Source organism: Athene noctua, chromosome 13, assembly GCF_965140245.1.
Source record: "Athene noctua chromosome 13, bAthNoc1.hap1.1, whole genome shotgun sequence".
NCBI lineage: Eukaryota > Metazoa > Chordata > Aves > Strigiformes > Strigidae > Athene > Athene noctua.
The window spans coordinates 7,284,070-7,307,491 of record NC_134049.1 but is presented as its reverse complement, the minus strand read 5'-3'; the positions used below and the strand labels follow the sequence as shown (position 1 = coordinate 7,307,491).

Here is a 23,422-nt window from a genome sequence, read left to right as displayed (position 1 = left end):
TTTGTCGGTGGTTTTGGCTTTGGTCTTGCTGAGAAAAAACCTACACAACCAAGCTTGTACAGCCAGGAGCACTGTGAGGGTTAAGCAGTGGGAAGTGGAGCCGGGTACAGACAAGTCCTGATGGGACCAGATTTCCAGAGCACCAGAAGGAAAGTCAGCAAACCCCACCAAGCTCTCTATTTATGGATCCCTGCTCTTCTGCATGGCACCTTTCTTCCTCCTCATTGCTTCCCTCTTTTTACTCCCTGCCCTGAGTTCCAAGGCGCAGGACCCTGGCCCATCTCCGAGCCCCCTCCACGCCATCATTTGCATTTTCACCAGCCTTGATTAATGCCAGAGCCTGTTTATAGAGTTACAATCTCCAAATTAGGTTGCCGAAGGCATCCCGGGCCAGCCCTGGAAAAATCTCGGTGGCTGAAAGGAGCCATAACTAAGCCTCAAGCAGACGTCTTTATTCAGCTGTAATTGACGTTTAACAGACGTCTGTAACTTCGTCTGGACTTATAAAAAAACCCAAAAAAAAGTTCTCCCCTCTCTTTATGTTCCCCCCTTTTATCCAGCAGTCAAAAGTGTAAGAGCCCACCACACCGGCCCCACTCGGTCAGTGTGCAGCAGGGGCCGTGACAATAGTGGGGCTGAGACAAAGCCGCAGCCCACGCTGCACACACTGGCGCCTTGTATGTCTATTTACCTCCTAGAGTGGTTTATGCTAATTTATTGGCGAGCGGCGACCACTTCTGCATACTGATGTGCTGCCACTTCTTTCTGAGCGGGGGCCCTCGTCTGCAGGGAGGCCCGTGGGGGGACCCCCTTCCCCACCGGCAGCGCCCCAGAAAAGGATGCTGCAATGCTCAAGGCTCCCCGCGTGCCCCCCAACCCATCCAAGCTGCAGGTTTGGTTGCACGATGGCTCTTTATTTCGGTCCCCTTTGGACACAGGGTGCTGATACCATCCCTTTGCACAGGGATGTTCCAGGCACTGGAACCAAATTGAAGCAAACCAAACCCACAGCCATAGGATGGAGCTAAGGGCACAGAAAGAAACGCTATAGATAGCTGTGGAGACAGCCGGATTTTCATATAAATATATCTCTGCTGTGTTCTGCTGACATGTGTGAGTATGGAAGGGTGCTCACAAGTCAGGAAGACACTAGAAATCAGGATAAAATTATTTTCTTCTTTCCTGAGTGCTTACATTGTGTACTATTCTTTGCTGCACAATGGTTTATTTCAGCACTGGGACATGAATTCTCAGATCAGGCTTTACTGACTAGTCCTTGAAGGCAAATTTTCCTTTCTTCCTCCAGAAGACATGGTGCTGCCCAGCCCCTGGCCAGGGAAGAGCTCCTGTGCTCTCCCACAGATGATCAGACCATCAGGACAGTCAGGTCTCTCTCTGCAAACCACATCCTTCCCAAAGGAGGGTTTTAAAGAGCATTTTCAATGTAGAGACTACCCACAGTTAAAGAGTAAATTGGTTTTAGTGGTTCAGGATTTCCCAGAGAAAAGTGAAGTCAAACTGGATGCTGTTGCTTTCACCCACAAAGCACCTTACAGCACCTGCCAAGCACAAATCAAGGTGAAGCTAAGGCTTGGAGGCGAAGCCAGGAGAAACAATCAAGGCAAAAGGAATAAAATCAGGAGCAATTCATTTTGACACTGGGGACTTTCTGTTTGTAGCACATGGAGCTCCGAGAAACCTGGTCAGTGCCATGATGATGCGAAGGTTGGGGACAGTCAAACATGGGTCTTCATGTCCACAGCGTGAGCACTGGGTCATCGTATTGCAGATGATAAAGTGAATGATTCGGGCAGTTTATCCAAGAGGAACAGAGGCTATGTGCAGGTTTAACCAAGCAGTAGGCCTGGAAGCTTTAAGATGTCAAAAATCCTTTGGCCTCTCCAGGAGAGGATGAAGGGCTCTTCAGCCCTCCAGCTCTCCCACTGCTCCTCCACACTGGTGACTCCTGGCTGCAGAGCAAGGCAGGAGACCTGTCTGTGCAGTGGAGGACATACCTCATGGCTGGAAGAGCCATGTAAAAAGAGTGAGAAATCTGGCTTCAAGTTCCAGAGAAGTGGTAAGGTCCCAAAGCCAGGAGCTTACCCCTGCTGGGACAGCCAACAGCTGAGAAAAAAGGGTGACAGAGGGTTAGTTGGACAGGTGGGACTGTGAGAGATGTCCCAGAGGTCAGAACACCTTGACTGTGCTTTGCGGGCTCAAGCCTAGAGAGACTTGAATGTGCCCTTGAGAAGCTGCTGGCTGGGAGGGATTTATTTGGCGCGGGTGCCCACTGCCAAGCATGGCAAGCAGCCCCCGCAGCTGCTGCTATCCACGGCAAGCACGAACTGAGCACCTGCACTGTAACACCACCTTCCCCCAGAACGCCAGACGTAGGTACTCCTCCTATTCCTGGGAAGACTGGAGAAAGTCATCACGACTCCGATGCAAGTTAGGACAACCTTGGGGCACTGGGAATCCCATCCTGCTGCCTGTGGTGCTGGAGGTGGCTGTGGCATAGGCACCAGCCTGTCCCTTTAGCCACCGAGGGACCCCCACAAACTGGAGGAGAGCTCGGTTTGCCAGAGAAGCAAGTTTTTCAGCTGCTTTGTGCTGCTAAAGCTACAGAAAGGGGCTGTACTACAACCATGGATCCAGCCTTTTGTGTTTCAAAGCCGAAGGCTCAGGGTTTCTTTCCTTTCTGGGCTGCTCAAAGCAGCAGTAACTTCTGTAGCCCCTCTGGCATCTTTTCTTGAGGCTTTTCGCACCAACTAGGTGCAGAGCATGGCCGTGGGGAGGGAGCAGCTTGTTGCAGTGCCAGAATGGTTCCCCTTTTCCATGGAAAGGGAAAGAGCTACCCTGCAGGTCTCTTCCATAGTCCTCCTGCATGTCAGTGCAATGAGCCTGGGACACCTCCCTCTGACATGAGATCAAGGGCTGGCAGGACTCTGAGGTCAAGAAAGTCTTCCCAGGCCGAGACAGGTACGAGGGGGTTTCTCCAGACTTTCTACAGCAGTGGAAAGGGAGGATTTCTCACACAAGGCTGAGCACAAAGAGCCTGAGCTGCCGTGCATCAGTAATACTCAGGGGTGCCTTTCCTTGGGCCGGCAAAGGAGGTTTGTCAGCGGCACTAGAGAGTCACTGGAGGGGTACACGCATGAAGAAAAGCCTCCTTCCTCCCCCCCCAGCACCCTGCCTGCGAGGCAGGGCAGGCAGGGCAGGCAGGGCTCTGGGAAGGTGCCAGCCCAGGGCCTGGCAGCCTGCAGCCCTGCCTGCACTGCTGCCTTGCAGGAGAGGAGGGAGATGTGAGGACCATGTCTTAGGCGAGGGCACCTCATGCTGGCAGCTCCAGAAATAGCCTGGAAAGCCTTTGTTTTAGTGCTTTCCCTTCCTGCAGAGTGGTTTGCTCGAGCTGGTGCTGGCAGGGGGAGAGGGTGCTCTGGAGCAGCATGAGGCTGTGGGGACCAAAAAGCTGGCCCAACCCTGGAGATCATCCTCCTGTTTCCTCTGTCACATGTCCCCCTGCAAGCCCATGCACAGAGCCACAACTGTATGAGGCCAAGCCAGGCTTTTCCTTGGCCACCAGCACCAAGCATCCTCCAAGGCTGTGTCCACAAGGTCCTGCTGTGCCCCAACCCACCAGGACATGGGGGGCTGTGGGTGTGTGGGGTGGCTGCCCTTCCGCAGCCTGTCTAGGGACACCCCCATGCATGGCAGCAAACCCCAGACATTTCAGGCCGAGCCCCTGACCCCAATGTCCCAATGTGCTCTCCAAAGGCTTCTGCATCTTCCCTTTCCCCCCAGGGTGAGCTGCCTCAACAGGGGCATCCCCAGGCCTCGCCGGCGAGCTGTTATCTGCCAGTCAAAGGCGGGTGAGAAAAGAAACAACCTCCCTAAAAAACAAGATGTCTGGTGTGAATCTCCTGATCCTGCTAACCCGAGGGCTCCGCTGGAGCCGGCCGCGTGCAAGTGGCGGCCCCAGGTTTCACTTAGCAACAGGGCACGGAGCAGCCTGCGGCTGGTGGGAGAAAAAAGGGTCTTTTCTTGTTGGTGAAAGATTCATCGTTGGGCTGAAAGTGGCCCCTCCCCTCTTTCAAATACTTGTCAGCGGGGAGAATACAGCTTAGATACTGGGCTGATCAGATCATGGCTAATCTGTTATTCCTGGCCGTGAAAACTGCCGGAAGACTTTCAAACAACTTCACTGGGAGCGTGTGTGGTGGGAGGGAGCAGGCAGGAGGTGCCGAGCTGCTGGCAGCTCTACATCGGCATCCCGAGGGCATCTCCCACTTCTAAGGTGTGCGGGGAGGGTAACGCTGGTCCCCCACTCTGTGCCGAGCAGGGCTGGTGGCATCCTCTGTGCCACAGACAGGGGCAGCAAAGGGGAAGAGGTTGGTGCTGAGTGGTAGAAATGGAGGAGATGGGCCGGCCAAAGAGTCCCCTGTGGTAAGAACAGGGCCCTCGTGGTTTCATGGCTTTTTCTCCCAAATCAGGTGGTTTGGAGATGTTTGCCACTGTGGAAGGACATTTGCCACCCATATCTGGGAGCCTTGGTGCTGCAGAGAGTACCAACAAAAAGGTGGCCAACTCAGAGAAAGGTGCTTTCCTGGCTACTCCCTCCCTCTGGGCTGAGATGTTTGTAAGGGAAAAAACAGACCAGACAAATAAAAAAAAATCATACTCAGTGGTTTGCAGGAATTTCATGTAGTGGCCCAGATTCTGCTCCTGTACCTGGGGGTACTACATCAAAGAAATGCAGTTAGCAGGAGAGGTAGGAGCACATCACAGATATCACCTACATGTCCTGCTATGCCCAGCACTGGGGTGGCCAGCCCAGGGGACAGCAGCAATGCACCCTTATGGCCAGGAGCCCACATCTCAGCAGAGGGAGCTGCTTTAACCATTGCTATGGCACATGCAGGTAAGACCTGATCCCCAGGCCTGGCACATGCTGCTCTGCCTCTCCCCAGATGCTCTGCATGCCCATGCATCTTGCCCATGCACCTTGCCCTGATCCCTAGCTCTCTTGCTGCTGCTGCCTTGCCCTGCTGCATACCCCTGCGAGCCTGGCTTTAGCCCTAAATCGAGCTCTTCTGGGCTCAGCACTAACCATGGTTATTGTGCAGGATCTGCTGTGGAGATGGACCCTTGGTGGGACAGCTCTGCCTGTGATGGAAAGGAAAACTACCCTGAAGTGGCCCAAACTGATGGGAGCCTGTGGGAGGGGGATGGATGCCCAGCAAGCCTGGGGACTGGACCGCACCCCGGCAGGCTCCTCTTAGTCAGGATTAATTAATTACCTTCTTGAGGATCTTAGCTTCAGCGCTTCCCTGCTCATGCCCCAGCCCAGGAGAAGAGGGAGGGAGGAGACGGCAGCGAAGAGGGTAGAGAATTAATTGGACATTGTGTTGGGAATCGCCTCCTGGTTGCTGTCAATCTTAGGAGTGAACAGCCTCTTGTCTCACTCAATAGGAACTTTATATGCTCCTTTAATCCTTCAGTCCGTATTGTCAGAGCTTCCCCCCTCCTCCTGTCTCTCCTTCCCACCGCAGGACTTTTGATGACCCCAGCTGTCTGAGGCAATACAAAGAAGCCCCTTAACTAACACCCTGTGATCTATACAGGCAATAAAGAGGCTCCCCTTGACAAGGATTTGCGGGCAGAATATATGCAAATGCTGGGAGGTGCGCGGGTGGGGAGGTGTGCTGAAAAAGCCGCCGCGCGGCGGGACAGGGCTCTCGGCCCTGGGGATGCGGTGGCCCAAGTGGGGATGTGGTGCAGGTGAGGGATGGCCAGAGAAAACCAGGGCTGGCCAGGGCTGGCTGGGCATTGCACACCCCTCCATGAGCTAAAGCAAACAGGAGTGCCCTGTTCATCTGGGCTGCAAGGCCAAGGCATCCATGGGCACGTAAATGGGGGGCTCCTGGCCTGTGCCCCCCTGTGCTTTGCTCCTCGAAGGCCACCTCCTGAAGTCAGGAGGCCATGCTCCTTCCCACATTAGCACATGAATGGGGTTAGGGGTGGGGGGGAGGCGGGAAGGGGGGCAAGCCCCCACTGTCCACTCAAGCAAACAATTTGGCTAGCAAATTGACATAATTACAAGGGACAGAGAGAAAAGAAAGGCGAGCCCCCTCCCCTGCGCTCCAGAGGGCCCGACCCCTGCGGAGTTACTTAGACCCTTTGTGCAACTCAATGCTAGGTACTGATGAGGGGACGTATGCCCTTTTCAAGGGCCCTAAGCGACCGGCTGCCCTAATCTGATTACAATTTACAGCACTCCTTCAGAAGGGGCTGGAGCGGCGTTCACGCAGGCGTGGACACGCCGGCTCCGACACGCACGTGCTCACACCAGTGCAAAGGTGAACATGCACAGCAAAGGTAGACGGACATGCACAGCAAAGGTAGACAGACATGCACAGCAAAGGTAGACGGACATGCACAGCAAAGGTAAATGGATGTGCACAGCAAAGGTAGACAGACGTGCACAGCAAAGGTAGATGGATGTGCACAGAGGTGCCGTGGCTGGTGGGCTGGGACGCGTGTGCGAGGGCAGGTCGACACTGCCAGCAACGTGGACAATGTGGGTTTCGGTGGGCTGGTTGCCTGTGGTCAAGAAGGCTGAAGGCATGTGTGTGGGGACACAGGGCTTTGCAGGCATGGGCACGCTGCCAGAGGGAGATCTACCGTGGTGAGCACCTTGCGTGTGCAATGAGCCCGCTTCAGCCCAAATCTGGTTCTTGCATCATGTACTTGCACCCACACTCACGCACACCAACACACACACGGGCACAGATGTAAGCACGCGAACCCCCTTCTGCCAGGGACCTTCTGCAGAGGCACGGGGGTCCCACCAGGAGTGTGTGACAGCAGAGGTGAGCAAAGGCGATTTTCCCTCGAAATCTCTGCAGCAGCTTGCAGGAGCAGAAGTGCGAGCAAAACCCACCACCTGCCTATTAAAAGCGGGATTAAACGATGCTGTACCGTCCCCTTACCCCCTTTCCATTCCCTCTAATATCATCCCCTTGGGGAAACCACCACCTTTACACAAGATTTTCTTCTTCTTTTTTTTTTTTCTAACCTTTTTTCTGCTCTGTGCCCCACAGATCCCAGGGGATTAGCAGCCAGGCTGGGCCTTCCAGCCTCCTTGAAGGCGGGTTGTTTCAGCTAGCCCCCCCATGGGAACCTGCCCCAGGACAACTTTGGTCAATGCCTCCGGTGCTTCCCAGCCAATTTGTACCACCTAATCCCCGCGGGTATCAACAGCCCCTTTCTCACACATCCTCCCGCTTACTGGAGCAGCCCAATCCTCAGCCCAATCCTCTGCTCCCTGTGCTCCCCTGTTGAGAAACCCTCTGTCCACCGCTGGGGCCGTGACCGCACTTCAAACGCGCCAGCCCGACCCCAGCATTGTTTGCCAGGGAATTAAGACTGGAAGGCCAGCCCCAGCGAGTGATTTAGGTACTGAGACCAGACTGAGCTCCGCAAGAGCATGGGCAATAAAATGCTTCACTGCCCAGCAGCCTGGGCAATTTAGGTGTCTTCCCACGAGGAGGAGGAGGAGGAGGCAAAGCCCAGAGGGATGGGGAGTGGGGTCGGGGCTCCTTCTGCTGGCACGTGCACACAGGGCAGGACCATCTCCCCATGCTCACAGACCTGCCCCACCGAAGACACGGGCAATAAGGATCATTCAGTCTTTGCCATTACTGATCCCCACAGCCCCTTGAAAGCTGCTGGGAGGAAAGACTGGAGGGCATGGGGGCTGGACGCACTGCTGGATGCTGGGTCAACTGAGACATGGCCGGAGCTCAAATGGGGTGGGATGGCGGGGCACTGGTCCAGTGACACAGTAGGAAATGCAGTGCCCAAAAAGTCCGCTTCTGCTTTCAGGTTTTGCAGGCTTGGGACAAAAAGTTTGGGACTCCCTTTTTGAAATGAGATTGCCTACAGTGCCTGTCAGTAAACATCGCTGTGGTGGTTTCTGACAGGCTCTGGATGAAGCTGTGAGCAGAAAATGGCTGTTACATCCTTTCCCCAGTGCAAAGAAGCTGGGAGGAGATCTTTCTTCAGCAGATCCCAGCACAGGGAAATCAGGAATTGCCCTTCATTTTCCCATCCTTGCACTAGGAAAATGGTGCAGCTCAACATACACTCAGGCTCTGCAGTGATCATTCTCCAGAGACCATTTCTAGCTTCTGTCAGACCTGCCTTTGCCATCATAAAAGAATATACGCTGTACCACCAGCTGGCAAGAGGGCTAGAGCTTCTAATGGCCCAGCTATGATATTTCTGAATTTCCCCTTAGCCAGCAAATCCTTTCCTTGCATCCCTGATGCCAAGCTTATAGGCCTTTTGTTATTTTTTTACTCTTCCTTTTTCAACGGTGAGGTTGTCTCAGGCCAAACAGAGGCAATGCTGGTTCAGAAGAGAGAATCTCCTGTGCCTGGCTGTCCCCGTCCCCGCGCCATGGCAGGGGAACACAGTGTTTTGGCACCTCCTCCTCTGTCACAATGTTTTTCAGCTCCGCCAAGCAAAGTGTCCAATTAGAGCAGAGCCTCTTGCTTCCATCTTTGCCGACATTTAATTAACATGCTGCTGCTGGCAGCCGCTGACAAATTCCAGAAACATGTTGTAAAGGGTTTTTGTCTTTACCCAGCATGGAAAATGAGGGTGTCATATCCCAAGGGGATGTGAATAGCTACTTTTGACTCCCCCCCTCAGGTGTGAGAATTACAGCTAGACATGGTGAAGAGACCTATCAGCCCTCCTACCTCCTTTTCTTCCCCCCTTTTCCTCTCCTGCTCCTCACATCATATCACCCTGGAAAACACACAGGTTTTAGGCATGATTTTCATTCCCGTCTCCTCCAACTCTGGCTGAAGCCTGACGGTCTGGTTAAAAGCTGGGGGCTGTGCTCTGGCTTTGGGCTCTTCCCATCAGGATAGCACCGGTAAGTGGAAGGAATGGTCTGATGACATCGGAAGAAATGGATGAAACCAAAGAAGAGGAGAGGTTCTGTGCAAACAAGGCTTCCAAGAAGCTGATGGAGGCCTCAGTAGAGCAGGTCAAGAGAAGGGAATGGCAGAGGCATGTAAAGGTGTAGCTGGGCTCAGAGCTGGCCCCCACCCAGGCTGTGGATGGCCGTGTGAGTGCAGGGACAGCTGCTGCACCCCAGCACCCCCCTCAGAAAGCACCAGCCTGGCCTGTGCTTCCCACAGGGGCTCTGGCCCTGCCATGGAAGGTCTGGGGGCTGCCTCCAGCTGCTGCATTTTAAGGCGCCGGGTCCTAAACCGAATGTCTCCACAGCCTGCGCTGTCCCCGCGCTGCCATCCCTCCTGCATCCACTTCGGCCCCCGGGCACCAGGAGAGTCCCAGCGACTCTGCTTTACCCCCAGCAGCCAGAAGTTCCCCCAGGTCTGTGCTGCCGGCGGGGGGAGACGGGGTCTGGGCAGCGTCCCATCCTGCTGCGCTACTGACACAAGGCAGCCCAGGTCTGGAAAGACGAACGCGTTTTTATTTTATTCACAACAGCTTTTACAAAAGCGGGAGAGAAGGGCAGAGCCGGGTGCCTCGTCGTCACGGGGAGAACACGAGCCTTCGTCCCCCGCGGCGCAGGGCCCGGGGTCCTGTGCTGGGGGCAGAGGCCGGCGGGGGCAGCCCCGCAGGCGGGATGATGGCGGCCAGCCCCGCCGCCGCCCTGAGGGGGCAGCGCCCTCGGCGGGAGGCGGCGGAGGGCTGCGGGCGGCTCAGGGCGAGGCGGGTTTGTCGGGGTTGTGCATGTGGTACACGTCGCTCTCCTCGTCCTCCGGCACCTGCGCCGCGGCAGAGCCCCCTCAGGCCGCGGGGCGACAGCGCCATCTTGTGCCTCCCGCCCCGCTCCCGCCGCCGGCCGCGGCCCCAGCGCCCGCCTCAGCGCCCCGGCCCGCGGCCGCGCCCGCCCGCCCGCCGCCCGCCTCACCTCCCAGTAAATGTCGTCCTCGAAGCAGTTCTCGGCGGCGGCGTCGCCCCAGAAGGGCAGCTTCAGGACGGCCCCTGGAAGCAGCGGGCAGGGCGGTGGGCAGGGGCCGTGTGGGAGGCAGGCGGGCGCGGGTGGCCGAGTCCAGCCATGCCGGCGGCAAAGGGGGCACACGCAGCCCTGGCACCGATCCCCCCTTTTCTCCAAACCCATTTGACCTCGCTCTCCCCTCGGTTTCCCCTGCTCCCATGGGTTCTGGGGTGGTCCCGCTGTAGGGTCCAAATGTGAGCAAGCCAGGGGCTGCAGCCCTCACGGCATGGGTGGGAGGGACGCATCCAGCCACAGGCAGGAGTACGTGGATGCCTCCATTGCAGCACGGGCTGGGCTCGACCCTCCACTCTCCACTCTCCCCTCCTGCTTACCCACAAGGGCCCCCCCGGCAAAAGCCATCAGCAGAGACACCACAATGCCGGCCGCCTGGAACCCTCCTTGGACACTGGGTGTCCTTGTCCGGTACGGGCCAGTGAAGTCAAACGCCTTGATGAACCTGCCGAGGGCAGAAATGGCGAGGATTGCTCCTGGCCTGAGACCTTCCCAGGCTCTGGAGGAGCCCTGTCCCCCTGCTCCCCCAGGGACCTCTCCCTAGCCCCATCCCTCTTCTACGAGGGACAGGGAGACTTGCAATTACCACCCCTCACTTCCTTCTCCTTTGGCCCCTGGCAAAGCTTTACCTAGGAGGAGCCTAAAATACCGTGTTTCTTTTGTATTTCAGGCTTTCAGCCGTACCTGAACCCCCAAAACAATGCAGGGATGGAGGGAGGAGCACTTCCCCAGCCACCATGCCCCGGGATAATGCCCAGTAGTAGGGTTGTGGCTCACTTTTTGAGGCCACCAGAAGTCAGCTGCAAGAGGAGTCTTTTACACTTAAATAAGCCCAACACAGTCAGCGCACCCCATATTTTTGAGGTGGAAAGGGGCATCTCTGGACAACTAAGAAGGACTGTTAATTGCTTCTTGCTCCCAGCCCAAGGAGCCCCAGGTAAAATCTTTTCCAGGGAAGATTTTCAAGCTATCTTACCCTTCCTTTCCATATACATCTTCCGTGGCTGCAGCTGCAGTGATGGCCCCCACAATACCCCCAATAAGGCCTGGCATGGCATGGAGGTTGTGGATGCCACATGTGTCCTGGATGTGCAACCTGGACTCCAAAAAAGGCTGAGGAGAAGGGAGGTAGAGAGAGATCAGGGACACGAGCACATCCCTGAAAAGGATTAGTTCCTTCCATGGAGGACTGGGATAAACAGAGAAGGAAGAGTGATATTGTGTCCCATTAAAGACCCAAGGGCTCGTAGACAAAGATGTGATCCAAGCTCAAGTTAAAATAATAACCTATCCTCCAAACACTCTCCTGTTGAGAGACTGAACCTTCCTGAGCATTTTGAGGCAGTAAATGGAGATAGAAGTACATCGACGTAAGGAATGGTGGAAAGCAGAAACCCTCAAAGGAAAGTGAATCCTTCTGGTCTCCTGAGCAGGACCAGGGCTGCAGACTCCTAGAGCAGCACTCACCGTGAGGTAGACATACCCCACCGTGGACACGATGCCACAGATGAACCCGACAATGAGGGAGCCGTATGGAGTCAGCATCATCTCCGCACTGGTGCCCACGGCCACGCCACCCGCCAGCGTTGCGTTCTGGATGTGGACCTGCAGAAGTAACCACCCTGTCTTGGCATCTCAGGGAGATTGCAATTGCTCAGGAATGGTGTAAATGGCAAAGGGGGAGAATCGGCTCTGAAATATCAGGAAATATCAGGGCCCGTTTTCCTGCTTGTTGGTGAAAAACAAGAGAACAGGCAGCCTCTGTCTGTAGCACAGGCGCACATAGACTCCCACTCCCCGTACCACACACATACTTTGCATCCACAAACCTGGGTGGGGAGTTGTGATGAGATGGAAATTGTCTCACCCGTGTGTCATGCAAGCTCTGCTGTCACAGAGACATGTCACCCACACACATAACACGTACAAGTCAGCCCCCCGATTGCTCACGAACTGCCACACAGGCCCTGCTCGCCTTGCTGGAGAGCACTGCCAAACATGGCTCTGCAACAGGCCCATCAGGAGCTCTCTGGGCAGAATGAGTCCAGTCCCTGCTGTGACTTAGGTCCACCATGTGCAGGGCAACACCCTGCGCCTCAAGCACTGCAGGACTCGCTTCCCACTTTCTCATTGAATATAGCCTCTGGCTTTCTGCCTGGATGCTGGTTTCACCATCACGCCCTGAAACCCAGTATTTGTTCAGCAAAAGATAAGTGCCGATTGTTTCTTGGACCCTCATTATATAATCAACCTCATTATAAGTCCCCTGGGCAGTGCAGGGCTCTCTGCTCCCAGCTTACCATGTCAAGCTTGCCTTTCTTCTGCAGCATGCTGGAGAAGGCCACTGTGGTGAGAACACAAGCAGCCAGCGAGCAGTATGTGTTAATGGCAGCCCGGTGCTGGGCATCCCCGTGCTCAGAAATTGCTGAATTAAAACTGGGCCAGTACATCCATAGATACAGGGTACCTGGTGGGATGGGGAGGAGGGGACAGAGAAGAGAAAGGAAAAAGAGAGAATACAGGGACTGAAAAAAAATTGGAAAGAAGATCTTTCTGCACAGCGGGAATTTAAATCCTGTAGTCCTGCTGCCCCAGAGCGGCACCTACCATGATGGGACGAGCATCAGGAGGGGCTGGCAGAGAGGAAGAACCAAAACATGTCCTCGTCTTCCCAGGCACCATCTCAGCTCAGCCACTGATGATGGGAGCTGAATAGCTCTGAGAGGTGGAAGCCTGGTATACAAAGCTTCTCAGCCCCAGACCCTAGTTTCAGTTTGTTTTCCCAAAGAGGGACCAGCCCTCTGCAGCTGAGTGGTCCGCATGTACAGGCCCCCCTGAGGTGGGGGCTGACTCACCGATCATAGCGAAAAGGTCGGAGTGGTACACGGAGCCCTGCTTGTCCTTACTCTGCTCTAGGTTGGGTCTGTACAGAATGCGTGTCACTGTGAGGCCAAAGTAGGCTCCAAAGGTGTGAATCGTCATGGAGCCACCCGCGTCCTTAATCTGCAGCAATGGGAAAACAGAGGTTTGCTTCTGCAATCGCCACTCATTCTGGAGCTGAGGTCTGGTTTGCATCATGCCCAGCTTGTCTGCCCACTTGTCCTTCCAGACTGCACTCAGTCATTGGAAGAGGTGGACAAAAACACTATGGTCCTGCTGTCTATCCTGTTTGCTTGGCCCTTTGCATGGCCGTGGCATTCCTCTTAGCTTCCTCGTGGAAGGCATTAAGGCAGAGGGGAGTTTCTGACCTGTCCCAGTGGCAAGTGGGTTGCAGCGATACCCAGGTTGCCTCCCAGGTGCACTCAGGTCTTCTGGGAGCTTGTTTGCTTCCCAACCCTCCAAGCCCTCTTGGAGGGCAGGAACCCTGCCTCTGTCAGCAGACATCTTGTCCTCTTTGTTGCTTGATTTCCTTCTACAACACCCATGTTCCAGGAGGGAAAACACATGAGAGGAAATCTCAAGTGTGAAGATAGTGACTGCTCCTTTGGGCTAAGACTCCTCATCTGCCTCGGGACCTACAGCAGAGGGACCCAGTGCTCTTGAATTGCCAGGCTCGTATGTAAAACCCCAGAAGAACTCCCTTCTCAGGGAATTACCACCTGCTGACTCCTTCCTTCAGAATCTGTCTATTTTTTTCCGCCTGGATTCTTGCATTTCAAATGCTTGTGAAGACAGTGCCTTGGTGGAGCCATAGCAAAGGAAGACAGTTTGGAGAGATGCAGAGAGGAAGGAGCAGAACCGAGTGGGTGCTGCCTAAAGCCTTACATGAAGCAGGTTGAGGAGGATGTACTCGTTCACCGCAAAGAGCGTGACTTGAAACAAAGTCATGATGAGGAGCTGTATGGGGCTGGTTTTGCCCAGGATGGCCCCAAAGGCAATGCACACAGAGCCCACACAGAAATCAGCATTGATCAGGCTGGAAAAGGGGAAGGAAAATTGTGGTTTAATAAGGAAATACTTCTGTAACCCACCCACCCCCAGCTTTAGAGATCCCACCTGAAGATGAATAGGCAATTAGGCGACAACCCCAGGTTTCCCACTGACCTTCCTCTCATCCTTACATACTATCCATGAAAGGTGCTTTCCCCCAAATTATTTAAATAATGTGGATCATATGTGTTCTTAGCACTGGTGTCCGTGGTGCTAGGCTTGAGACTAAGGGGTGACGCTCATCTCACATTTCCCTTTGAGCAGTACCACCAGATAGCACCTTTGGGCTAGAAGGTGGAAAGCACGTGAAGGTATGTGGAGGAAAGACAACGTTTTAGAGACTTGTTTGCACATAATAGAGGGACAATCACTACCAGTTGCTTGGCTCCCATCCCAGCTCTTCCACAGGCCAGTCAAGAGGTGGCATCCCAGAGCCCATCTCCTCCTTACTTCTCCACTCCAATGAGGATCTTCCCGTTCTTGAAAGAGTGGAACCAGCCTTGCATCAGGAGAGCCCACTGGATCCCAAAGGCAGCAAGGAGGAAATTGAAACCCACAGCTCCAAATCCGTAACGCTTGAGGAACGTCATGAGGAAGCCAAAGCCCACAAAGATCATTACATGGACGTCCTGGAAAGCTGTGCAGAGGGAAGGGACCATCAGCACTGTGGGGACAGCAGGGCTGTGAGTGCCATTGAATTTGGTGGTGAAAGGAAACGAACTGCATCAGTGGCAGTAGGGGGGAAATTCAAGCAAAAATGTGTGTTTGTCTCATGTCCCCACATTTCTAAGTCTAAAAATGGCTCAGATTTCAGAAACGGGCTTTTGGTTAAAAGGCTCAGTCTTGAAAGTAGAAAATCTTTAATAAAAGGTGTGTGCAAGAGAAGACCAGAGACTAATGGAGTGTACAAAGGAGAACATTTTCTATTCACCTTGGTTTTTCCCCTTTTGTAAAAAACTCAGAAAATGTCTTGTCAAAAGAAGAGTGAAGTTTTGTTAAAAACATGAATGGTCATTTTGGGTAGGTCCATGCAATGGAGGGTCCTGGTGATGTCTCAGAGCAAGAAGAGTACAAGAACAAGGGAAGTTTACAAATACGTTTTTAAATGCCACTGAAATCGGTGCCAAAATATCCTTGAGACCAGGTTCCCACCTTGTGAGATTTTGAGTGCTTAAACCAGAGAGACCTAGTTCTTCCCACAAATGCTCAGACCTGCTAACTCGAGCCCCTCAGATGCCCTTCCCCGGGGGAAGACAAACCTGCGTGAGCCTCTTGAAAGAACTTCTCGGTGCAGTAAACCTGCTGTACTTTTTAATGCTGCACGTTTCTATCAGATAAGCATAGCTTTGCAATTAAGTGAGCTGGAACGCTGCATACTTACAAACTGAACCATGCAAACCCTCACACTGGAGGCCACTCTGCCCATGAAAAGAGCAGGAGACCCAAGGCTTGGATGCCCCGCTGGGAGACTCCCACCAGCAAACCCACACTGTAGAACAGGTAAACACAGCATCGACAGAGCTACACCAGCAAGTTCTGCATTATGTGACACACAAACCATTACAGCCACTGTAACCAGCAACGTCAGTGCACCTCAGAGGAGGCACAACTCAGGCCAAAGGAGGTTCAGTGAATCTGCTCTACCCCAAATGTGTGCTGAAATCCAGCAGCCCTAGACCCGCTCCTGCAGGGACAGTCGGATTGTATCTGCTGCTTCCACTAAGGGCTAGGTGAGGATTTGGGTGAGGTGTAGCTCTGCAGAAGTTGTGGCTTTTGTCCTTCAGTGCTTTACAAGTAAAGATCTTGCAACTTGGTTTAGGACAAGCATTTAGACAGGCCTCAGCAATGTAGTGCAATGTTGCAGAGACAGATTATTCTGCTTGTTTTTAAAAAGGCCCCCCATGGCTGTGAAATTACTCATAAAAAAAAGGGAAGGAGACAAAATCTGCAGCTGGTGCTGTTCAGCAGGGGTCACTTCAAATGCACTTCACACGTCCTACGAACCAGTCTTCCTAACTCCAGTTTTACTGTACAATCATGCAGATTTTCCCTCTGCAGCTGTATTTATTCTCCCCTACTCTCTTCTCCAGTGTAAGCCACACAATACACCGCTAGAATTATCTGCTACCATTTGCATTATACATTCCCACTTTCATCCTAAAAGCAGAAATACACAGGTCAGAGTTAAAGCTGCAGACTGTGCGCCCTCTGAAACCACAGAGGATCCCCACTGTGTGTTAGACCCTGTACAAACCCAGGAGGAAAAGCAGGTCTTTCCTCAAACTGCACCCAGCCTAAAGCCTTTTCCTAGCCCTTGCATTTGTCTTCCTTTGGGAAGAATAACGTTGGCATCGCTCAGAGGCAGCCCAGGCACTGCCATGCCCTAAAGGTTTCGTGATCCTGCTTTTGCAGGAGGACAACTGCCATCAAGAAGAAATGTTTGGGCTTTGGGAATGCTACCTGCGCTGAAGAACCTAATTTCTTTTCCCTCTAGACCAGATGAGTCACTTATTATTAGGGAATATCAATGTGTGATTCAAAATGAGAAGGAATTGTCACACTGTCTGGATCTGGCAATGGGCACCACTACACAACTGCGCAGAGGGAAGCCTGCCTTCCCAGTCACCTCTGGGCTTAGAGGACCTCTCAGTTTGTCATTCCTATCCCACTGCCATTGTGGATGGGTCCTATGGACAGCAGCGATTGCAGACCCGTTAATACAAATGATCCTCGGATGTTCAACCATCGCACTCTCTTCTGAGCAGCACTGGATGGACACGGGATCAAAATGCCAGGTCTTGGCCACCTTGTTGTGTTTGTCCATCTTTGCAGAGAGAGAATATTTCTGATTAGGTAACTGAGAAAAACTGGCTGTGCTTCTGGGCATGTGAGCCCTTCCTCAGGTCTGAAACAAATGTAACTCAAGGCTAAACTGAGCTAAGCGGTTGCTCTTAGGTTGATTTAATCGTGCAAATCCATGCAGGCATTTGAGGGGGAATATTTGACACTGTGGTAGCAGGGGCGGGGTATAAGGACAGAAGAGATGTCACGTCCTTAGCTCCTAGAAGCTCTTCCTTGGACCTCTGATGTCCTCCCAGCGCATCAGTGACAAGAGCAGCTGCTTCGTGCCAACCTGCATGGGGTTTGTCCCAAGGGCAGATCTCAAGGGAGAGCCCAGGGCAGCCACGGCTGTACACTAACTTGGAGGCTGGCTGAACAGCAGGTTTCTGTAAGCAAATCCTTTTCTGAACTAGCTAATCCTCAGCAGCTACAGGTTTCTATAGCTCCTTTGATTTAGCAGGTGTTTTTAATGGAAATGTTCTAAACAGATGCATGACTCAGGCCTGTTGCTTCCTTGGAAACAATTGCCTACAGACGCAGCCTGTTCTGAATGGCTCACAAAGATGACCAGCCCTGGAGATCAAAGACGGCCAAAGGCACTGCCTGGCCAAAAGGGCTTTAACCACCTGAATAATCCCTGTAGCAATACGGTGCAGCGACCCAAGAGCCCTGGGAACCTGGCAGGTTAGGAGGACTCCGGCATTGAAATGCCAGTAGCTAAAGGGTAATTTACTAGTGAGGGGGAGGACGTAGGAAGGGGAGGAAGATGTCACAGGATCTCGACAGCCGTTCCTCCGTATGCACAGAAAAGCTTGCTCTGATCCAGAGCTGAGGAGCTGAGGGAGGGGGCAGCAAGCCGAAACTTGCAGGGTGCTGGGAACACGTCAGCCCTATTCCTGGAAAAAAGACGTCACGGTACCCTGCTGATAGAGCCCCAAGAGCACTGGAGGGCCATGAGGCTTTTCTCTTCCTCTTTGGTATACCCCAAACCAGCCTCAAGGCAAGAGCCAGACTTTCCACCAATTGGTGGAGACATTGCCTCTGACAGGGGATGGGATGGGATGGGATGGGATGGGATGGGATGGGATGGGATGGGATAGATGCAGTGGGTTGGGTTGGGATGGGATGGACGGGATGGGAACCAGCCAGCACCAGGACTAGGCTTCCCGAATACTCACACGGATATCGGAAGTAGAAATCGTTCTCTATATCGCTGGTCAGGTTCATCTCTCGCTTCTCTTCCTCCCAGTGCGCATCAGCTTCAGGGCCAAAGCGCACGAAAACCCCGAAGAGGACGATCATGGCCACCTCCCAGAGGAGGCATACGAGTGGGAGACGCCAGCGCATGTACGTGTTCTTTGCCATCCCCTGGTGCCTCGGCCTCTCCATCTGCAGGGATCCCCGGGGGCCTGGCAGACTGTTTGAGCCCACGTCCCCTGAGCCCGGCCAAGGCTGGCGACATATATAGGTTGGAGAGGGCGAGGTGGGGCCCAGGGAGGTGCCTGCGGCAGGATCACATTTCAGAGAACAGGAGCTTCAGCAGGCTTGCTCCTCTCTCCCTCCCTTCCTCTCTGGGAGGAGGGACAGGTCTCCGCACCTTTCCTGCGAGCTGCTCCAAGCACCTCTGAGCCCTGCCTCCTCGGGGACGAGTAGACATGGAGGCCAGTGTGAGTGGGGAGTGGAGACTGGGTGTCCTGCCCCCTGCTCTGCCCAGCCTCACACCCCTTCCCTTCCCCTTGCAGGAGCACCCTGACCCCTGCCGCCCTGAGTGCCCTCCCTCCCTGCACTGAACGCTCCCCTCACCACCCCTCCCCAGCTCTGCAAGCACCCTTCCCCAGCTGGCACCGAGGGTGAAGGCAGAGTGCCTCTTACTCCAGCTCTCTGCTGTCCCCCCCGTTTCACAGGGCACAGCGGCAGCCCCAGGATGACCCTTGTCCTGGGGTGAGACTGTCCTGCTCCTTGCTTTGCAGTGTGCATCCAGACAGTCAACCGCACCCTGTGAGCCAGGGTGGAGGTGAGTGGGGACATTGCCACTCCATGCAGGGCAACTCCCAGAGCCTCTTGGGCAACACCAAACTGTCACCAGGGTCCGTTTTCCTCCTGTGAGCCTATGTCCTGGGTACAGAGTTGGGGGGACACATCCTTGCTGCAGCAGGGGGCTGCCCATCCCGACCCAGAGCAGCTGGCTCGCTCTGACCAAGAGGAAATGGGGCTGAGCACAGGGGCCACACTCCCTTCTGATGGCCAGGGGAAGATGAGTTGTGGGGCCTCTGCACATCCCTGCCAAGGCAGCCTGAGTCACTGGGCTGGGTTTTTGGAAAAGCAGTCTGTGGGGCAGTCCCAGGAGGAAGAGGAAGATGCATGCTTCAGACCAAATGCTAAGATCCTGCATGCATGCACAGACACGCAATGGCCCTGCCAAGGCTGCTATATATCTATAAAGATGTTCAAGTGACACGTGTCCCATCATTTCCTGGAGTGATTTACCCAGCGCATCCTCCCGCAAGACAAACCGGGCTGGGGCTGCATGAACCAGGGCAGTTCTCTGAGCTGGTGCTGGAGATGGGGCTGGAGACCTCAGCGCTGCAGCCTAAACACCCCCTCCTCTGGTATAGGGCTTCCTTTAATTAATAAACACAATACTGCTTTGTTCCTATGGTTTTGAACCATGTGCTCTTTCCCCAAAGAGCCAGGCAAGTCCTTCAAACAGATTCCAGCTCCTTTCTCTGCTTGCAGATCTCCGAGATGCCTGTCAGTCTTCAAGAGATGAAAGACTGCAGCCCAGGCAAGCTGCCCAAATTTGCTGATGGCATCTAATTGTGGCCTGCAGGCTGAGCAAGCAGCACTGATTTCTGTGTTGATTAGGGAATAATTTGAGTTTATTATTTTTTCTTGTTTGCTTTCTTCTCAAAATGACAGATGGCAGAAAAATGCTGTGGATGGTCTTGAAGAGACTGACGGCCACACAAAATCATTCTCCAACCTCATTTGGTCCCTGTGCAGGCAGCAGGGCAGAGGCAGCTTTGGGAAGAGCCGGGGAGATGCAGCTCAGGAGGTCTTCTGTATGGCAGAGGGTCCAGACACACCGGGGAGGGTCAGCTAGGAGTAAGACAGCAAGGGAACCCAGACAGCAAGGGAACACCAGACCATGGGAGAGCATCGGGGTGCAGGCTCCTTCCTGCAGCCCTGGTGGAGCACTGGAAGGTCGGGGCTGCAAACCAGCACTGTGCTTGACTCAGCAAGGGTCGAGAACAGCAACCCTCCCCTCCTGTCCATGCTGCCCCACCTGCCTAGCCCTTACCCTGCATGAGCAGAGCTTCAGCCAGCTTTGGCTGGATTGGGGTCACTTGGTGGGGACATCTAAAACAAGCGGGTGTTGCTGTTGTCCTGAGGACGGGCACTCCCTCGAGCCATGCTGCTCAGGGTCCACCCACTATATTTTTAGGTCTCCCATTACACATGGTTTCTGCAGGGCGGTCTCAGCTGTACGCATCACGAAAGAAGAGATCTCCATCTAGAGAGAAGCTGAAATCCCTAAACAATAGCTGAGCCCTAATCGCTAGAAGCACTGTTGATAGTTGCCTGTTGTCCTGCCAGCTACGTGGTAGGACCAGTCTTCAGCCCTACCGTAAAGCAGCTCTTAGACACCTTGAGAAAGGCAACAAGGGGCACAGAGGAGAATTTTCTAACACAAGGGAACTTGCTAAGGTAGCGTAGCCACCAGCAATTATGCATTGTGGTTACTCTGCAGCAGAAGAAACCAAACTGCAGAGATTTTCTAATCCGTGGTCTCATTGAAATGGCAGTGTCCCAAGAAAAGCAGTTTGCAAAGCCCGTGCAAAGCCCAGGAGGCAGCAGCTCTGTCCCACCCGCTGTCCCCAGCCCCTCTCCCCTGCGTCTGGAGGCCGAGGACAAAGCCTAATGGCTTTTCTGCTGGCCCGATAGTCTCACTTTGCTGCACTGCCTTGCGCTGCCCCTCCTTATCGACCTGCAGATCAGCACTTTGCCACTGCAGTCCCATCAGAGCTGGCACGCTCCACTGGCTGCCTGTGTCGTGAGAGCCCATTAAAGGACCAGCTTCTCTCCAGGCTCCTTTGCAGGGCCAGGGTAATGCTGGAAAGGCTGACAGGGCTATGCCAGCACAGGTGCCTGCAGCGATGCTGGCAAAGCGCTTCCTACGGTGGGTTAGACCAAGTCCTTTGCATCCATCCTACAAGGTACCTAGCTGCACGGTAGGATAAGTGGGGTAGATTTCACCATGCCCTAGTCACAAATATCAAGGTGCTTAAAAGCCCTGTTGGAAACTTCACACTGGTGTGATCCAGTGCAGTGCTCGCTGGGGGCAACACTTGCCTGCACCACCACTGAATTTGGCCCACCATGTCCAGCACCCATAAGAGCAGCAGAGATTCCCCAAAAAAATCAGTGGGATGATGCTGGGGGAAGAGGGGCAGGTACATTTGCTCTTCTGCTCTGGAGACATGGGACTAGGGCTGGCAGTGGTCAGGACTCTTGGGAAGGCTCTGGGTGAGTGTGGTACAGTACTGGTCCTAGCTGGGTCTTTCCCAGTTTCTCACTTTTATAAGCACTAAAAATATTTGAGATGTTAAAACAAAATCTAAAGCACACAGAAATCCCTCCCTCTTGCCTGGAGGCCTTGGGGCAGCTTCACCCTGGAGAGGAGGGAATGGGAGCTCCTTGGGTCACTGTGAACTGTCTCGGCAGATCTTATTGCAGCCAATGCTGGGCCAGGGCACTGTGCTGGCTCGGGGAGGTGACCACAAAGCTGAGGACCCTGGGGAACTGGAGGCGCCCAGGGGAGGGCAGAGCTGGAAGCACTGTCTCTACTGTCCACAGCATTGCAGGCACTGGCCTGACAGTCCCTGCCTGCTTACCCTTGCCTGTCTCTCCTTTATCTTCTGGCAGCTCCAAAGATTCACCAGTGAGGAGAATCTGCTAAAACCAGGCAACACCAGAACTTCTTCAGGGGAGGACTTTGAGGGATTGGCAATGGACAGCGATCCTTTCTCCTCACTGGATTTACCCTGGAGCTAATGCTGGCTTGCCTAACTCCCTGGTGAGCAGAAGGGAAGCAGAACAAATTCTTTTTTATTAAGACAGAAACAAAATAGTTGCCTCCCTAGTAGGCACCAGTGGCTTCCCATGTCATGCTATACTCAGGCCAAAGCAATCTCCAAGGACTTTTAACACCCAAGAAGCACAGCCAACCTTCCCAGCTGCCCCCTTCCCTTCCTGCAGCTCCCTCAGACTGCCTGGAGATCCACCAAGGAGCCTTTTGTCCAGCCTGACTTGCTCTCCAGGATTAGTGGGCAAAGCAGCAGCAGTCACTGGCAGTAGCCTTTGGACACATGGGGTGGAGAGGGCACCGGAGGATGACAATCTGGGGAGGCTCAGAAGCCTTCATGCAGCACAAGTGAGTCGCTGGGCATTGCCCAGCATCAGAGGTGACTCGTTGCCTATGCAGGTCCTTGAGGAGTGCCCTGAAAGCAAAGCGTCTGAGTCAATCCAAAACAAAAGCTTTTTTTGGCTGGCTCAGCAGAATGGCAAACTTTCCACTGGGGTGGGACAGAGCGGTGGTATAGTGGGAGATCAAACAGTTCATTTAGGTCTGAGTTTTCTCAGCCCTTTTTTCAGCCTTCACCATTAAGTATCTCTCAGAGAGAAATGTAGGAAAAAGGTTAAGCAAGACTTTTTAAAGTTAAAAACCCCCATATCTGGATCAAAGTGTCAACCAAATGCAAGCCCAATTTACAAGTGATTTCTCTTGTGCCCTCTCCTTCCTTCCAAGAATCTGCATTTATCAGCAAGTAAATGATTGTCCAGAAAGAACCCAAGGGCTCTGTCTGAGAGAGGAGAAGTCAGTGTCCTTGGGGAGCAGGCAGAGAGGGCTAACATCTCTGCAAGCAGCGCAAGCGCAGGATGGTGTGAGAAGCAGAGGCATGAGCAACTCCAGCTGTCATGCCGGGAAACACACAGGTCACCAGGTCCCAGCCAGCATCTCTGATGGCTTTCCCAAGAGCTGGATGGGCTTCAAGAGCAAATACACTGCAGTGGGCAGGAAAGGAGCAGGGGCTTGAGCAGCTGATGGCAGTTCCCATGATGGGAGCTGCCAGGCTTTGCTGGGGAACTCCCCTGTGCCCTGAGTTTGTTTCTGGTCCCGGGTGGACTGTGATAAGGCAGGTTTTGGTCACACTCTGCTAAGTGTCCTCAGCGGGCTGCTGGGACGGACGCCAGTGGCTAGGCAATGGTAGCGGGAGCATGGTGGGGCTTGGTCTTCTTCAGGGCTCTTAGAGGAGAGTGATATATTGACAAGAAGCACCAGATGTCTCACAGGACCAAGAGCAACCCCCAGCCAGGAGGAGGGACCCATGGCTCCCCAGGGAGCTCACATCCCCAAAACCACAGGCTGCCTGCCACCCTTTCAGCCAGAGAGACCTGGTGTCCTTCCCTTGCTCTTGGTGCCAGGTTACTCCTGCGCACCCAAGGGGATCAGCTCCTCGTTCCAGCTCATTAAACCCACTTACATTCACAGTCACTAGCAAAGCTGAATGGGTGGTTTATTACCCGCTTGTCTTTGTT

The 23,422-nt window shown here is 53.9% G+C and overlaps 1 protein-coding gene across 1 annotated transcript; it reads right to left on the bottom strand.

The window, feature by feature from the left end:
- Nucleotides 1–9,740: 9,740 nt before the first annotated feature.
- RHCG (Rh family C glycoprotein) lies at nt 9,741–18,211 on the bottom strand. The gene is made up of 10 exons (XM_074917262.1): nt 18,001–18,211; nt 14,432–14,618; nt 13,817–13,967; nt 12,907–13,054; nt 12,352–12,518; nt 11,519–11,656; nt 11,028–11,164; nt 10,372–10,496; nt 9,953–10,026; nt 9,741–9,806 (listed from the first exon to the last, which is right to left on the bottom strand). The coding sequence occupies exons 1-10, from the start codon at nt 18,209–18,211 to the stop codon at nt 9,741–9,743; spliced, it is 1,404 nt and encodes a 467-aa protein (XP_074773363.1).
- Nucleotides 18,212–23,422: the final 5,211 nt, after the last annotated feature.

Excerpts from the sequence above, each read along its gene's own strand:
- RHCG (XM_074917262.1), bottom strand. The coding sequence starts at position 18,211 with ATGGAGAGGCCGAGGCACCAGGGGATGGCAAAGAACACGTACATGCGC. Across the intron at positions 13,968-14,431 it reads ATCCTCATTGGAGTGGAGAA|CCTGATCAATGCTGATTTCT; the intron begins GTAAGGAGGAGA and ends CCCCTTTTCCAG. Across the intron at positions 10,027-10,371 it reads TGCCGGGGGGGCCCTTGTGG|GGGCCGTCCTGAAGCTGCCC; the intron begins GTAAGCAGGAGG and ends CGCTGCTTCCAG.